The sequence below is a fragment of the Martes martes genome (genome assembly GCF_963455335.1).
Source record: "Martes martes genome assembly, chromosome: 3".
Lineage (NCBI taxonomy): Eukaryota > Metazoa > Chordata > Mammalia > Carnivora > Mustelidae > Martes > Martes martes.
Window position 1 is genome coordinate 107821066 of NC_137890.1, and position 19110 is coordinate 107840175.

Genomic DNA, 19110 nt, shown 5'->3' on the forward strand with positions numbered 1-19110 from the left:
ATAAAAGTGAAAAATCATATAGTAATTGAGTAAGAATGCATAAATAAATAAAATTGGGAAATAAGATAGCAATGGAGAGGGTATACACCATTAAGCAGAATGGTCAGCGAAGGTCACTCTGAATGTTGCCATTTCAGCTAAGACTTGAATGATAAGAATGTGAATATCACAGGGAAAAGCACTGCGGGCAAATAAAACAGGAAGTGGAACAACCTCAAAGCAAGAGCAATGTGGTTGAAGCAGGACAAGGAAACCAGTATGGCTGATGAATGATGAACAGAGAGTAGCAATACGTGAGATGCATAAGGTAAATGATACCACAGCATTAGATCCTTACATGTATTGTGAAAAGTTTGGATTTTATTCTCAAGATGAGTGAATGTAATTGGGAGATTTTAAGCATGAGAATGACATGATTTAGTTTACATTTTAGCAGATCACTTTATTATGCTGAGTATGAATTTTGGTGGGAAAGCAGGAGCTCAAAGAAAACAGTTAGGAATCTATTGCATAGTCTGGGAGAGAGATGGCTAACTCAAATCAACTAATCCATTTCTTTTGAATGGGTTTTTCAAAACTAGAAACTTCCTGTAATGGAAGGAGTTTTGTGATGATCAGTGACAACTGAAATAACTGCTCTGGATTTTTAGGTGTAGATCAGTGAATTAAAATGAAGGAAAAATCTATTTCTTCCAAGTCCATAGTACTGTATACATTTCTAGTGAAAAGGAACTGCAAAAGGGAAACAAGAAATTCTACAAGGACAAAAAAAAATTATAACTTACCATTTTTGGCTTTGCAAGATCTGTTGTCTGGCTGCATTATGTAGCCCTCCACACAACTGCAGGCATAGGAACCATATGTATTTATGCAGGTCTGGCTGCATGCGCCATAAATAGCACATTCATCTTGATCTACAAGGAAAATGGGCATTTTCTAAAATGGGCATTTCTAAGCAGATTTATTGCTGGGCATTTTTTCCCCTAGAAGAAAACTTTTTTTTTTTTTTTTCAAATTTTGGAAATAGTTAATTATTTTGGAAAAGAAGAACCAAAGGCAATAAGTCTTTTCCAAACCACACCAACTGAAAGTCAAAATTCAAAGTAGTTTTAATAGTTACAGAGATAAAACATCAAACTTAGTATCTAATTTTTAATTTTGAAAGAAAATATTAAGGCTAGAAATCCTTGGATATTTTTGCAAAGTTGTAAAATGCACTTTAAAGAATAAAGAGTTTATGTCTTTTTCACTATTTTAACAAAGAATTAGTCTGGTAACATGGTTTTCAATGAACAGATTAAGAGTTCTGAGCTCAGCAACACAAATCACCTTCAATGGATCAAAAACAGGAAACTATTAAGCATTCTTTGAAAAGAAAACTTTCATCTTAAATTTTATTAATATCTATGGTCCTATTTCTATTCCCTACCATCCTCCCTTTCCCGCCTCCTGCATCTTGTTCAAGTCTCTCTTAAGGATTCTTAACCAACTAGGCTAATACACACACACTAGATGTGTGTGTGTGTGTGTGTGTGTGTGTGTGTGTGTGTGTATGTCAGCTACTAACTTGGACTAATGTATATTCAGTCTGTCCTGTGTACTCTGTACTCTACTAATCCCTGACGAAACAAAACAAAAAAAAAATGATAACACATGGTTCCTACTTCTAACTGAAACGAGTCTAATGAAATATAATTGCAATTCTATGCATTTCCTTGTAATAGGGGCATACTCTGGTTATGACATAAACACAGAGAAGTGAACCTGCTTGGAATCAGAGGGAGAATATTAAGTGAAGACTGAATACTGACTTGGATTTAAAGGATGATTTGGATTTTCTCAGATTCAATAAGAAAGGATAAGATGGAAAGAGGCATTCCAGTTAAAATAGTATGTGAAATGATATTGGGATGACATAGTAGGGATTTCAAAGAAGTAAAAAGGGTCAAGTGGAATAAGGGTGGATAAGTGGAGAGATAAGAGATGGCACTGGGAAAGTAGTTTTAGGGCCAGATAATGAAGTTATTTGTATGCTAAAGTAAAGGGCTGTACATTGTATGTAGGCATTGCAAAAACATTAATAGGATGAACTTTATAGTACAAATAAAAAATGGATTGGTGAAAGTAGAGAAGAGATCCTGGAAAATTAGTTATGTGCTAATTTCACGCAAGAAATTGTATTTTAATCCCATTAAAATTTGAACTAAGTCAGTGGTAGTGCAGATGGAGAAGAGAGAATGGACTGAAATGTTTAAGAACTAGAAGAGACAACATGTGAAAACTGGATAGATGGAAATGAATGGTGCTATACTAAAATAGGAATAAGTGGTATAATAAAAATATGTATTTGGTCTTTATCCTCAGTTTCTGGCACAGAGTTCCTAAAGCCCTTGCAATTTTCTGAGTTATGGGAGTGTCTTTTGTTATTTATGAGCCCCTTTGGAATATACCTTAGTCTGTGCCAGTGAGGTGACTCAGGGTGGGGCCACTAGATGATGCCAGGATTGGGGTGGGGGGGAGCTCCTCACCAGAAAGACCAAACGGATGATTAAAGGGTTGGAACTCTCAGCCCACTCTCTGAACACTGAGCTAAGAAAAGAGTTTACTAAGGAAAAGCAAAAATATTCCTGACTAGTTAAGGGGCCATTTAAATTGGGAAACTATGCATTTGTATGGCATTAATTTGCACTTTTCTCAGATTTCTTTGGCTTCATATAACAGCTTGCATTCGTGGATGGTTTGTTTGAAGTAAGTTGCTTTGGGAATAAAAAGAATAGTTTTTGAAGTTAAGTTTACAGTGATAATGAAAGAAATTAAATCTTGCATTTGGTAAAATCCAGCCCCTAGTGGCAGAAATGATTCTCCTTTTTCACAGATTTTTCAGGTTTAATTTTATTGATTCCTATTTTAGTTTTTCTGACATGATTATGCTATCTGGGAGAGCAATATGAGTAATGATTTTGTTATTGTTATTGTTGCTCTTTTTAGCCAGAATGCACTGCTATGACATTCATGTAACTCCACAAAATTGGCCGCAAAGGAATAGGCATGTCATTACTTATAATGCTGCCTTCTTTCTCCCTCTAAGGACAGAAAATACCCTGGAAATATGGCTTCAGGAAAGCATTAATGATGCTCAGTTCTGGTCATCCAGGGTCGCAGATAAAGTAAAAAGAGCTCCTCTTTCAGTAGTGACCTTCCATACTGATTGATGCATAATTCCTTATCAATAGTCAAAAGAAGATATTGATTATGATTACTTTTATGGATTTAATTAGGAGAATGGAGAGAAAGAGATCCATTGTAACAAGAGCTGAAAATCTTGACTCCTATAGGAGTCAGTTGGAGCAAAAGGGTAAGGATAATGTATAGGTATTTTAGCCTCCCCTGTGTGAATGGAAAGAGCTGTTTTGAACTGGAAATTGCATGCATGTGTGAGTGTATGCAGAAGTACTATTCATATACGGCTGACTTTTGGGTTTATAAGGTGTCTAATGTTGCTAGGTCTTCTATCTGAAAAAAAAAATAGTCTGAACTTTTGTGTGCAATATTCTAATTTTTAAATGTTGGTTTAAAATTGGTGTGAGTCAAATAAATACACCAGCTTGATCCACCTATTGTCAGATTAAATAGCCTCCAAGTCTAACAAACACTTAATAATAAATGTTTCTATAATATTTGTACTATGCAGAAAACAAACAAACAACAAATGAAAAATTCAAACCCCAGATGTACATTAAAAAGCAATGAACCTCTTGAAGACAAGAATAAGTGGACTCTGCAGACTTGAGCTTTAGTCCCAAGTCTGTTACTAAGAAGATGCGTAGGACTTAAGTTACTTAATTTATCAGAGTCTCACTTTTCTCACTTCTGTCATTAGATTTTGAACAATATTATCCCTGAGAACTCTTTCAACCTTAAGATTCTCTTTCTACGTAAAAATGATAATATTAAAGAAAAGGTTTAAAGCAATTGGCAAAGCACCAATTTCTTTGTAAAATAATCTGTTTATTAGCGGCTCTAGCAATGCAGATATTCTTTGATTTTATGTGTAGATTCTATATTTTATGTTTCTATATATAGATTCTAAGTACTATACAAAATAATGGATTACTTATGTTACAGATTTATATACATATACTAACATATATATAATAGACCTTAATAGAATGGAGAAGTAACCTAGAATTGTTCAGTATGGCAGAGTGGAGTCATTTCAGAAGGTAAACATGTCCTGTGGAGTTTTCACAAAAGCAAGAATTAAGAAATTAAAAATATACCTAAGTATTTTTATGTTCATTATTGCTGTTGGTAAAATGCCTACTGCCAGAATTACCAATGCAAAAAATGGAAAAAGTGTAAAGAACATGGCACAATATTACTAACCTAACTTAGTTAATAACAAATGTCTACTACACTGCAGCTGTATAACTGCTAGAAAACATCTAGGAAGTTAAAACTGTTAAATTCAATGATTTCATGGTTAACCCAAACCACTTCCCATTTTTGACATTTCCCATATTTGATATTATTGAAATATGAATTGAAAACTGACTGGCAAAAATGCATATCTGTTATGTTTATGTGTATGATTTATGTAGGAGTATTATCTTTTAAATCTTAAGAAACAAAAAAAAAGTTAGCTTAACCTCTGTATGAAGCATATGGTAGGTGCTCAAAGATACTTGATTAATTTCTGTAAGCTAAGCTTTTGTAAAAAAAAAAAAAAAAAAGAATTACATGTCATACTTACCTCTACAGCTTCTCCCATCTTCTTTTACTTCAAATCCATCCTCACAGTAACATCTTGTAATATTTCTGACCATTGCACATTTATACTGACAATTCAACTGCTGACAATTGGATAACAATTCTGGAGAAGAAAAACAAAGACACTATGTTAATATAACTGTGCACACATGTGTCCTATATAAATTTAAATATTGTTAGTATTTACTCAGGGCATAACCACAAGATTACAGTTCTGATTGGTCTCCTTGAAAATTTCTGTGATTGGTTGAAAGAACAAAGAACTATCCGCTCTAAAATATGTTGGCTTGTATTTGTTTAAAGTATTGTTATCAAAATTTCAGATGTTCAGACTTTCACTTTTACCTTATTATGTACGTTCAAAGACACAAATCTTTTCAAATTCTGGTATATTAAATTATTTCAAGAGGAAAAATGTCCATTTGGTGGTTGATTTCAACATTCACACATTTTTTTATCTGACACATCAATTGATTTTCTATCTTTTAAGGACTTGTTTTGATTTATAATCCATGTGTAAACTTCATGGCAATCAATGTGAATATATTCCATTTCAATAATTTATCTTTCATTGGTGACAAAATATTAAACAAATACTGGACATAATATATTTCATTATATCTAAACTCTTTCAGAGCAAATACATCATTGAAGCAAAAGTTTAGCAAACCCTCAGAGTAGATTAGAATTCAATATGATAAATGCATGAAACAGAGATGAAATGACAGAAGCATATTCATTGCACAAATAATTTCTAACAGGAATAAGATTTGCTAAACTAGAAAAATATATGGATAAAGTGTGTTACTGATTTTGCTGTCTGAAAATAGAGGTATTAATGGACTGCAACAATCTCTTTTTCCCCTGGGGAGAAAAACAAGAGTTTTGAAGATTGAAGTTAAATGATTCAAAATATGTTGATAATGCTACAAGTTTAGCCAGTGCTTGAGAAAAATACATATATATATGTGTGTGTCTGTGTGTCTGTGTGTGTCTGTATGTATACACATACAGACACACACAGACACACAGACACACACACACATATATATATATAAATTATAATAAAAGTATATGAATAGTCCAATGTGGAAAAGAACAGCTAGAAAATTCCAAATTGAAAATTTGCTATTTACTATATAAGGTATTTTCTTAGCCCAATTATTTTTCAACTCTTTCATGAAATTATTTCATGCATCTTCCCTTCTTAAAACCCCAAATCTTCTTCCTAATGGCCACTCACATATTGTGATCTTACTTCCTACTTTTCCTGAGATAACGGAAGCAATACAAGAGCTTTCCCACAGATTTATTCTTCACATTTATCTACTTCAGCATATTCTTGTCCTTGTTTTTCAAACTTGGTTGAATTTATAATGAAAGCTTAACTCCAACCCCTGTAAATAAATCCCCTCCCCTCTCACCTATTCAAGGATATCTCCTCAACTATTCTCTGCTTCTTCTCATTATCATTTCTTAAATAATTTATATTAAATCAAACAAGAACCCATCTCTTTTTGACAAATAAAACTTTTTGGAATACAGTCATGCCCATTTGTTACATATTTTTTTTTATGTTATGTTAGTCAACATACAGTACATCATTAGTTTTTTTTTTTTAATATCATTAGTTTTTGATGTAGTGTTCCATGATTCATTGTTTGTGTATAACACCCAGTGCTCTATGCAATCTATGCCCTCCTCTGCCCCCTTCCCTCAGTTTGTTTCCCAGGGTCCATAGCCTCTCATGTTCATCTCCCACTCCAGTTTACCCCCCCTTCATTTTTCCCTTCCTTCTCTTAATGTCCCCCATGCTATTACTTATGTTCCACAAATAAGTGAAACCATATGATAATTGACTTTCTCTGCTTGACTTATTTCACTTAGCCTAATCTCCTCCAGTCCCATCCATGTTGATGCAGAAGTTGGGTATTCATCCTTTCTGATGGCTGAGTAATATTCCATCATGTATATGGACCACAGTTTCTTTATCCATTTGTCTGTTGAAGGGCATCTTGGCTCTTTCCACAGTTTGGCTATTGTGGACATTGCTGCTACAAACATTGCAGTGCATGTGCTCCTTTTCACTGTATCTGTATCTTTGGGGTAAATACCCAGTAGTGCAATTGCTGGTCGTAAGGTAGCTCTATTTTTAATATTTTGAGGAACTGCCACACTGTTTTCAAAAGTGGCTGTACCCACTTATATTCCCACCAACGGTATAGGAGGGTTCCCCTTTGTCCACATCCTCTCCAACATTTGTTGTTTTTTGCCTTGTCAATTTTTGCCATTCTAACTGGTATAAGGTGGTATGTTGATGTGGTTTTGATTTTAACTTCCCTGATTGTTAATGATAATGAACTATTTTTTACATGTGTCTGTTAGCCATTTGTATATCTTCTTTCAAGAAGTGTCTGTTCATGTTCTTTGCTTATTTTATGACTTATTTTTTTTTTTTTTGGATGTTTAGTTTGAGAAGTTCTTTATAGATCTTAGATATCAGTCCTTTGTCTGCAGTATCATTTGCAAATATCTTCTCCCATTCTGTGGGTTATCTCTTTGTTTTGTTGACTGTTTCTGCTGTGCAGAAGTTTTTATCTTAATGAAGTCCCAAGAGTTCATTTTTGTTTTTCCCTTGCCTTTGGAGATGTGTCTTGAAAGAAGTTGCTGTGGCCAATGTCAAAGTGGTTACTGCCTATGTTCTCCTCTAGGATTTTGATGGATTGCTATCTCACATTGTGGTCTTTCATCCATTTCAAGTTTATCTTTGTGTATGATGTAAGAGAATGGTCAAGTTTCATTCTTCTGTGTATAGCTCTCCAATTTTCTCAGCACCATTTATTGAAGAGACTGTCTTTTTTCCATTGGATATTTTTTCCTGCTTTGTCAAAGATTAGTTGATCTAGTGGAAGGTCCATATCTGGGCTCTCTCTATTCTGTTCCACTGGTCTATGTGTCTATTTTTGTGCCAGTACCATAATGTTTTAGTGATCACAGCTTTGTAATATAGCTTGAAATCAGGCAACATTATGCCCTCAGCTTTGTTTTTATTTTTTGACATTTCCTTGGCGATTCAGGGTGTTTTCTGATTCCATACAAATTTTAGGATTGTTTGTTCCAGCGCTTTGAAAAATGCCATTGTTATTTTGATCGGGATGACGTTGAAAGTATAGATTGCTCCAGGCAGCATAGACATTTTAACAATGTTTATTCTTCCAATCCATGAGCATAGAATGTTTTTCCATCTTTTTGTGTCTTCTTCAATTTCTTTTATGAATGTTCTGTAGTTCCTAGGGTATAAATCCTTTACCTCTTTGGCTGGGTTTATTCCAAGGTATCTTATGGTTTCTGGTGCTATTGTAAATTGAATCTATTTTCTAATTTCTCTTTCTACAGTTACATTGTTAGTGTATAAGAAAGCAACTGATTTCTGTGTATTGATTTTGTATCCTGCCGCATTTATTGAATTGCTGTATGAGTATGGGTTTTCCACACAGAGTATCATGTCACCTGAAGAGAGTGAGTTTGACTTCTTCTTTGCCAATTTGAATATATTTATTTCTTTTTGTTGTCTGAGAGCTGTTACTAGGATTTCTAGTATTATATTGAACAACAGTGGTGAGAGTGGGCATCCTTTTCATGTTCCTGATCTCAATGGAAAGGCTCTCATCTTTTCCCTATTGGGAATGATATTTACTGTGGGTTTTTCATAGATGGATTTTATGAAGCTGAGAAATGTTCCCTCTATCCCTGTACTCTGAAGAGTTTTAATCAGGAAAGGATGCTGTATTTTGTCAAAGCTTTTTCTGCATCTATTGCAAGGGCCACGTGGTTCTTGTCTCTTATTTATGTGTTCTATCGCATTGACTGATTTGTGAATGTTGAACCACCCTTGCATCCCACGGATAAATCCCATACTCGGTTGTGGTGGATAATCCTTTTAATGTACTGTTGGATCCTATTAGCTAGGATCTTGTTGAGAATTTTGGCATCCATATTCAACACAGATATTGGTCTGAAATTCTCCTTTTCGGTGGGGTCTTTTCTTGGTTTCAGGATCAAGACAATGCTCGCCTCATAGAAAGAGTCTGAAAGTTTTCCTTTTGTTTCAATTTTTTGAAACAGAATCTGAAGAATAGCTATTATTTCTTATTTGAATATTTGGTAGACTTCACCAGAATCCATCAGACCCTGGACTATTGTTTTTGGGAGGTGTTTGATCACCACTTCAATCTCGTTACTGGTTATTGGTCTATTCAGGTTATCGATTTCTTCCTGTTTCAGTCTTTGTAGTTTATAGGTTTCTAGGAGTGCCTCCATTTCTTCCAGATAGCTAAATGTATTGTCATATAGCTGTCGATGATAATTTCTGATAATTTTATTTATTTCCTTAGTATTAATCATGATCTCTCCCCTTTCATTTATAATTTTATTAATTTGGGCCCTTTCTCTTGTCTTTTGGATAAGTCTGACCAGTGGTGTAGCAATCTTATTACTTCTTTCAAAGGGCCAGCTTTTAGTTTTATTAATGTATTTTACTGTATTTCTGGCTTCTAATTCATTGATCTCTGCTCGAATCTTATGTCCCTTCTGGCACATGGGTTAGGCTTAATTTGTTGTTGATTCTCCAGATGTTTAAGGTGTAAAGACAGTTTGTGTATACAGGATTTTTCTTTTTTTTTTTTTTTTCTTTTTTTTTTTGAGTGAGGCTTGGATGGCTATGTATTTTCCACTTAGGATCACCTTTGCCATATCCCATAGGTTTTGGAAAGATGTGTCTTCATTCTCATTGGTTTCCAAGAATTGCTTAAGTTCTTCTTTGAGTTCCTGGTTGACCTGAACATTCTTGAGCAAGATGATCTTTAGCTTCCAAGTGTCTGAATTTTTTCCAAACTTTTTCTTGTGATTGAGTTCCAGTTTCAAAGTTGGTCTGAGAATATGCAGGGAATAATCTGAATCTCTTGGTATTGGTTGAGACCTGATTTTTGACCCAGTATGTGGTCTATTTCTGAAGAAAGTTCTATGCACTCGAGAAGAATGAGTATTCTGTTGTTTTAGAGTAGAATGTTCTGTATATGTCTATGAGGTCCATCTGGCCCACTGTGTCTTTCAAAGCTCTTGTTTCTTTGTTAATTTTCTTCTTAAATGATCTGTCTATTGCTGAGAGTGGAGTATTAAGGGCTCCTACTATTAATGTATTATAATCAATATGTCTCTTTATTATGGTTAGCAGTTGGTTGCTCCCATGTTGGGGACATAGGTATTTACAACTGTTGGATCTTATTGTTGGATAAACCCTTTAAGAATGATATTGTGTTCACAGATAATCATATCAAAAAATGGGCAGAAGATATGAACAGACACTTCTCCAATGAAGACATACAAATGGCTACCAGACACATGAAAAAATGTTCATCATCACTAGCCATCAGGGAGATTCAAATCAAAACCACATTGAGATGCCACCTTACACAAGTTAGAATGGCCAAAATTAGCAAGACAGGAAACAACGTGTGTTGGAGAGGATGTGGAGAAAGGGGAACCCTCTTACACTGTTGGTGGGAATGCAAACTGGTGCAGCCACTTTGGAGAACAGTGTGGAGATTCCTCAGGAAATTAAAAATAGATCTTCCCTATGACCCTGCAATTGCACTGCTGGGTATTTACCCCAAAGATACAGATGTAGTGAAAAGAAGGGCCATCTGTACCCCAATGTTTATAGCAGCAATGGCCATGGTCGCCAAACTGTGGAAAGAACCAAGATGCCCTTCAACGGATGAATGGATAAGGAAGATGTGGTCCATATACACTATGGAGTATTATGCCTCCATCAGAAAGGACGAATACCCAACTTTTGTAGCAACATGGACAGGACTGGAAGAGATTATGTTGAGTGAAATAAGTCAAGCAGAGAAAGTCAAGTATCATATGGTTTCACTTATTGGTGGAGCATGACAAATAATATAGAGGACAAGGGTAGATGGAGAGGAGAAGGGAGTTGAGGGAAATTGGAAGGGGAGGTGAACCATGAGAGACTATGGACTCTGAAAAACAACCTGAGGGTTTTGAAGGGGCGGGGTGGGAGGGTGGGGGAACCAGGTGGTGGGTATTAGGGAGGGCACAGATTGCATGGAGCACTGGGTGTGGTGAAAAAACAACGAATACTGTTACGCTGAAAATAAATAAAAAATTAAAAAAAAAATTAAAAAAAAAAAAGAATGATATTGTGTTCTGTAGCTCTAACTACAGTCTTTAGCTTAAAATCTAATTTGTCTGATATAAGAACTGCTATCCCAGCTTTCTTTTGAGGTGTGTTGGCATGAAAGATACTTCTCCATCCCTTCACTTTCCATCTGGATATATCTTTAGATTCAGAATGAGTCTCTGCAGACAGCATATGGATGGGTCCTGTCTTTTTACCTTCTCTGCAACCCTGTGTCATTTTATGAGAGCATTTAGGTCATTCACATTGGGAGTGATTACTAAAAGATATGATTTTATTGTCATCGTGTTGCCGGTGACATCCTTGTTTCTAAAGATTGTCTTTATATATTTCTGTTCTATATCACTCTTGGGTCTTTCTCCTTTTATAGAACTCCCCTTAATATTTCTTGCAGGGCCAGCTTGGTGGTCACATATTCTTTTAGTTTCTGCCCATCCTGGAGGCTTATTTCTCCATCTATTCTGTATGACAGTCTTGCCAGATAAAGAATTCTTGGCTGCATATTCTTCTCATTTAGTGCCCTGAATATGTCCTGCCAGCCCTTTCTGGCTTGCCAGGTCTCTGTGACAAGGTCTGATGTTATTCTGATGTTCCTCCCTCTGTACATAAGGAATCTCTTCACCCTAACTGCCCTTAAAATGGTTTCCTTGTTCTAAGATATGCAAGTTTTTCTATTACATGCCTGGGCATTAGGCTGCAATCCTTTTGTCTGGGGGTGGGGGGGGGTGTTCTCCCTGCCTCAAGGGTACGAACGCTTGTTTCATTCTCCAGATTAGGAAAGTTCTCAGCTAGGATTTGGTCAAACATATCTTCCAGTCTCTCTCTGCACCCTCAAGGATCCCAATCATTCTGACATTGGAACTTTTCATGGCATCATTTATTTCTCTAATTCTGTTTTCATGGATTTTAACCTGTTTGTCCCAGGCCTCCTTCTTCTCCTTCTTTTATATCAGATTGTCTTCAAGATCACTAATCCATTCTTCTGCTTCGTTTACCCTAACTGTTAGAGTATCTAGATTAGATACTCTAAATACTATCTTATGAATAGTATTTTTAAGTTCTGCCAGATCCAATCTCATTTCTGCCCTCAGTGAATCTATATTGCTATTAATAGTTTTCTCCAGCCTAACTATTGTCTTCATAACTGCTACCCTGATGTCTATTTCTGACATCTTGCTTAGATCTATATCCATTAGATCTATTGGAAAGGCAATTTTTTCTGCATCTTTTCTTTGTTGGGGGCTCCTCCTCTTAGTCATTCTGTTGAGCTGTGATTGAGTGGATGTATAGCTGAAAACATCAACCACAATCTAGGCAAGGGAAGGTTTGGAGCAATTGGAAGTCACCACCAAAAAGAAAATAAATAAATAAATAAACCAGCCAAAATGAGACTCAAAAGTAAGATTTATAAAGTACAAAAATGAAAACAAAGTAAAAGAGTGACAAACAAAACAGAAAAACAAAAACAAACAAACAAAAAACAGAAAAAGGAATACAAAATAAAAGGGATGGGAGAGTGACAGGAAGGTGGCTATAATCCTTTGATGTGGGTGAGGAAGCGTATTTCATTTGTTCCTGGGTGTATTTTGTTCTCTTTGTTAGAGAACTCTACTTCCCAGAGATACAGGGAAATTAAAACTGGTGTATATATAAAGGTAATATTGAATAGGGAAAAAAGGACTATATATATATATATATATATATATATAATTTAATATATATATAAAAATGAAATATATAATATATAAATCTATATAAGAAAAGATATATGTATATACGTGTGTGTGTGTGTGTGTGTGTGTGTGTGTATCTCATCAGTCGAGAGGTACAAAAGATGGAGTTGGGATTGTGCAGACAGATATTGGAGGATAAACAGAAAGGAGGTAGTTACCAGAAGCTAGCCACTGGAAAGTAATCCTTCAATGATCTTGATGTTGATAAGTGCAATGACCTTTTTTCAGTCTTCATATTACTTGACCTATCAGCAGTATTTGACCGTTAGCTACTTTCTGATACACAATTGCGTTGCTTCCAGAGCTCTACACTTATGTTCCTCCTGTTTCACAGTCCCCTTTGCAGGGTTCTTTCCATTCTAGTCAATCACATAAGGTTGGAGTGCCTCGAGGCAGAAATCAAGGTCTTTATCTCTTGTCTCTCAATTTACTACTGGTGAACTCATCAAGTATCACGGCATCCCCTTTCCCTAGAACATAAACACCAGTGCCATGACTTGAAAGCTAGTTATGCATCCTTAAACTTCTAATTTTCACTGCTCTGATTACAATCAATACTTTATATTAAATTTCTTTCTCCTTGACATACCCAGAACAATTTCTGCTTCCTTGACATAGATTCAACCAATATGCAGATCAAAAATAGCTGATGTTTAGGCTTGAATTTTGGCTCATCATTAATTATATAACAATACAATGTTGGTATTTATGTAATATACAAAGACCAGTAACTTGTTCTGTAAAAAATACATTATTAAAAAAAATACCGAATAAATGGTTCCTTGGAAATTATGGCATTTTTGCTTTACATTATGGTAGCCATTTACATTTTAGTTTCCCTTACTAGTATCTGTAGCTACAAATTATAAACCTAACATATATCAAGTTATTTAAACATGCAATCTCTTGGAAACCCCATAATAGTCTAACTTGCAGATATTATTGTAATTTACATTTTACAGATGAGGGAACTGATGGCTAATAATTATCCCAAGATTTATATAGCAAATATATATGACAGAGCTGCCATTCAAAACAAGGTCAGTCTGCCTACAGAGCCCATGCTTTTAATAATGCCTCTAATTCCAATGTACAATATGGTGATGGTTAGAAATCTGGTGTATTTTATTTTTATTTTTCATTCTAGTTTTAGTAGTGTGCTATAGATAGAGCATTTTATAATTTTTATAGGATGAATGACTCGATGAAATAGCTTAACTCTAGGATGAGGATTAACACTCTCAGGTGTCATTTCTAGTCCATTAAATTAAACTAGGTCCTAAAGATAGTTCATTTACATCTTCAAATTAGGTAATTGAGTTGTCAAATCTTGTTTGATTATGGTGGAATCAGTCCAAAATTGCCTTGAATATATATGCTACTTTATCTCAACATTGATTGAGCACATAGTCAATGCTAAGCACTCTGCTGGGGTTCTACACACACAAAATTACTTTAGACAAATTAAGGAATTAACAACATGAGTGTGGAAGTGGGTGGGGTTAGGTGGGAAGGATAACAATGTAAACAACAGTAGAATTCAAAGCTGAAAAATACATATGCTACATTAAAATAGAAGTGACATGAGCTGGAAAGGGAAGGAATCCTCCAGACACTGGAAATGAGCAGAGATAATATGGAAAATAGTTGTGAAAAAAAGTTTAATTTGGAGGCACCTGGGTGGCTCAGTGGGTTAAGTGTCTGCCTTGTCCTGGGATCAAGCCCCACATTGGGATCCTTGCTCAGTGGGGAATCTGCTTCCCCCTCTTTCTTTGCCCCTCCCCCGGCCTGTATGTTCACCTGCTCAATCTCTCTCTCTCTTTCTCTCAAACAAGTAAAATCCTTAAAAAAAAAAAGTTTAATTTAAGCAGAAATTTAGAAGATAAGAATTCAGTAAACAAAATTTATGAGAATGTATTCCAGATAAAGTATGAGAAACTATGAGAAAATAAATATGACAGGAAAGGATACAAAAAATATGGACAATGATAAATAATTGTGTGTGGCTAACCCACAATGTTTGATGTGGCAGAAAATGGGACTGGAATTGTTGTTTGGGGGCCAAGTCAAAGTAGATTAATTCTTAGATTAAGTAGACTTTTCTGTTTTGATAATGAGAGTCACTACTAGTAATTGAGGACAGAAGTGTTCATTAGTACCTAACAACAGGGATAAAGATGAGTGACATATCATGAAGTAAGAAAAGTTATCTGAAAGACTAAACATGGCAAAGGCACAAGTTAAGATTATGAAGATTTAGAAGATTTCACTTGGTGAAAGCATAATGACAGTGAGTTAATAGTACCAATAAGATGAATTAAGAATAACAGGAGGATTAGAAGTTTAGAGGGAAATACTAAATTTGCCTTTGACTATTTAGTTTCAAATGTTGACAAAAATGGCCAGGAGAGAGTTGAGAATTTGAGTCTATCTAAGAAGAGAAGTCTGGACCAGAGATGTAGCTTTGGAAGTCACAGATATAAAGTAGGTAATTAAAGCCTGAAAATGAAAGAACCATCCCTTATAAGGAATATTTATAACACAAATAAGCCCTGGAGAAATTTTATATGTGAAAGGCAAGCAGAAGAAGAACCATCAACAACAAAAAGTGAGAAATAATCAAATATATAGATGGGAGAAGCAGAAAAGCTTCACAAAATCTGAAGAGGAAGAAGAGTTCATGGAAGTAAGTAGAGCAATAAACGTTAAATCCTTATGAAATATTCTTGGATGAAGCCCATAAAATGCATTGCGTTTTCTAATAGGATCAGATAAGACCTTTAAAAAAAGTTTCAGTGGAACAGAGAAGATAATGATAAACGTAGTAATAAGGGATGGGACAGAAAGAGGAAATAGGAAAGTTTTCTCATAGAAATTAAATATATTATGAAATAAAGAGAATAGATGTAGGGGTTTGACTTAATTTATTTAGCCTGTACTTTAAGGCAGGCATTTCAGCTCAGTACCTTAAATATATTATATTTTTCCATATAATTTCTATAGCCCACGTCCTTGTTTTCCCTCTCAATTCAAAGTACAAAATCCACAGACCATTGGTTTCATCTTTCTACTCTCTCCAATCTTGAAATATCTGGAATTGGTGCTGAAAATGTTACCAGCATGGGGATAGTGATGGGGAGAATTATGGAAAAATGACAGAAAATGGGGAAAAACTGGATATGAAAGACTAAAGCTCACACATGGTTTTGAGTATTAAGTGGGGTCTAGTGGCTGAAAATAACAAAAGAGAAAAGGACAACTCGGCTTGTGGTTCATCAAATGAGAACTCATGTGTATGTGCAAAGAGATCGAAATCGTGTTATCAGGTGAAAGGGTAAATCATGGTTCTTCTATCGGATCATGAAGAATTATGAAGAACTAACAACATGAAGAACAAAATTTAAAATTTGGCTTAACTCCGGGAAAGCAATACTAATTACTGTAATGTTATCTATTAGAGCTGCTTACCATTTATGTTTAATTACATGTAACACTATAATGTTTATGCATATAATTAAAAATGCATCAGATTAATTTTGTTAGAAAGCTTATTTGGGTAGAACAGAAATTCTGTACTTGAATTATCAGTATTGATAGAATGCTCTACATGAAGCATGCTCGTTGGTTCATGTAACATTATCATTGGTTTGGGTCTTAGGTTGAAGTAGGAAGACCACTAGCATCTAAGGTAATGAAATATGAAAGACTGAATCCAGATATACTTTTTTAAAGATTTTATTTATTTGACAGAATGAGAGAGAGAGAGAGAGAGAAAGCAGGGGAGCAGGAGAAGGAGAAGCAGGCTCCCTACTGAGCAGGGAGCCCAAGGCACGGCTCGATCCCAGGATCCTGGGATCCGGACCTGAGTCAGAAGGCAGATGCTTAATGACTGAGCCACCCAGGCATCCCTGAATCCAGATATGTAATATGGTATTTGATCTATATTTCTCAGCATTATCATAAAAGAAAAGTGTCTTTTTTTAATGAAAGGAGAGGAGCTATTATTTCAGGAATCAAGTCTACTTCAACTGATGGGGACTCCCCTAATAAAGACCTACTTCATTCTCTGGTATTTAAGGGATCTTTTTAAGGCTTTTTTTTTTCAGAGTTGTATAGGAGATTATAAAAATGTGAATGTATCTTCTCCATCAAATGCAACTGAACAGCTTACAAGTAATGGGTAACTTTGAGGTACTGAGCTTCTAAACCGTTCTTTAACCAAGAAATAGATTCAAGAAATATATTTCTAGATTTTTATTACTAATAAAGGGCAACAGGGATTCTAGAAGGATAAAAAATTATTCCATATTAAATCTCGTATCTCTTTCACCACCTTTTTTCTTTTTTCTAAGTCATGCTACAGTATTATAATTAAGGCCTTAAGTGCTGAAGCTAGAGTACCTAAGTTCCAACCCAGGCTTTACTAATTTCAGGCTATGTGGGTGTGGCGAAACAAAACAAAACAAAACAAAACAAAACAAAAAAACACAAAACACGCTAATATTCACCAATCCTGTTTCCTCTTCCTGAGCAAATAAAAAGATTAATCTTCCCAGTTGATTTATATTCTATTATATCTGACTTCTTTATATTTATATTCTATATTGTATCTGACTTCTAGATAATGCAATATATACAAAATTACTGTGTGCCACTTTCTGAACTGGGCTCTAAAGCATTCTGATGATCTTTCACTCTCTCTTTACTTACTTGTCAGCCCTCTGGATGCAAAGAAGCCAGCGGAAGGCTCATAGAACCTTCTGCCAACAGGCCTACACACTGGAGGGAGCCTGAAATAGTAAGCATCCATTGATGACCTATTTGGGTATTGATATGAATGAAAATTTGGATTTTTGTTGCATTCAACCCCTGAGGTACCAGGGTTGTTATTACATAGTATTATGGTGATGGACAGATGACTTAAGTTCTCTATATTTATTTTTCCTTGTCTCTAAAATGGAGATAAATAATAGAAACTACCTCAGGGTTGTTATGAGGCTTAAATGAGGTAAATCATGCAAAGTCCTTAAAATATTGCCTGACACATGTAATTCTTTGCATTATCATTTTTTATCATGTTACCATTTAAGCTATACCTACAGTCAGTATTCTTCCATAATTTATATAAGCTTCAAACAATTTGGAGGTGTTTCTTTTTATGATAGAATAATTTTCTCTTTCATTTTTGGGTCTTTAATTTTGGGTGTTACATGATTCATAGTTATAGTTTTGTCCCCAAAAGACTTGTGTATCATTTGATACCTTTTGGTGGAGGTACATTTATTTTTTGGTAAATTCTCCTAAAATCTTTACCCGAATGAAAGATCTCTAACAGGGAAATACTAGCCGTAAGAAATGAAGATTTTTCTATACTGGCTAACTGGTTTCTATAAAATATGAATATTACTCTTCTGGAGCACTGTGCATGCACATTTAATTCGCTACATGAGCACAGACCAATTAATAAATGAAACAGACATTTTTACCAAATACTTATGCTATTCTGCAAGGTCTTAAGGAGCTGTTATGTTTTTTTTTAACAGCATTGGGATTTAGAACACATTTCCACAAATGTATACAGGTTTATGATTTAGGAAACACATACAGATAAATTTTGCTAACCTGCCTTAGAGTAAAAACAGGACAGTAGAAAAGGCGATTTGAAGTAGATAACCAGATTTCAAAAATTACAAGTTATTACTATTAGGAGGTTTTTCCCCTCATCAATTTAGTTTATATAAATATTTTTAAACCAGAGAACCACTGTTTGCAGTCTTATATGTATAGCCATTGGCTCAATCCAAGGTGTGGTCAATAGCAATTATGCTGGCTGCCTTTATGACCTATAATTGAACAATTCACTTTGATCACAATCCACATTGATGTATTGGACTTAGCAGGACAGTGAGAAAACAACTGTGCTATTTTATTCATGTGTTTCTAGGTTACATGTTTCTCCTTGATAGGATAGTAGAACTTTTATGAACTCTTTGGAAAGACCAACAATTATAGGTGCTTTCTAAATACAGAAGTTATCTGAGACATTTTATTTTATAAAATGAGACAGTGTTTAATTCTCAATTTTAGTAATCAAATCACTCCTTGAATTTGGCTTATACAAAAATGCCTTTTAACCAACAACCATAATCATAGTTCTAAGGAAAAAAAAATCATTTCCTTATGTAGCACATTAAAAAAGTATTTCACTCACTTTTTATACTTGGAGATTGAAAAGCTGATGCAGCTACTTATCATGCCAGACAGTCCCTCTTGTCAGCAGGACGTATGCTTGACATATTTAGAATGGTGATAATTTGTGTCACATCATTCATCCTCTCACCCCTGTTTCCTTGGCCTAGTAAAATGCAGTGTGAGCTGGCTTGC

General features: G+C 34.9%; 1 protein-coding gene across 1 annotated transcript in view; it reads right to left on the reverse strand.

The window, feature by feature from the left end:
* Positions 1-19110, reverse strand: part of LRP1B (LDL receptor related protein 1B) — a gene marked incomplete at both ends in the record, with an annotated part of 1929835 nt that overhangs the window by 1038764 nt on the left and 871961 nt on the right. Inside the window, 2 exons of the mRNA XM_080798957.1 lie at positions 786-914; positions 4754-4873. Of these exons, the coding sequence (XP_080655083.1) occupies positions 786-914; positions 4754-4873 (249 nt within the window). The remainder of the gene's footprint in view (positions 1-785; positions 915-4753; positions 4874-19110) is intronic.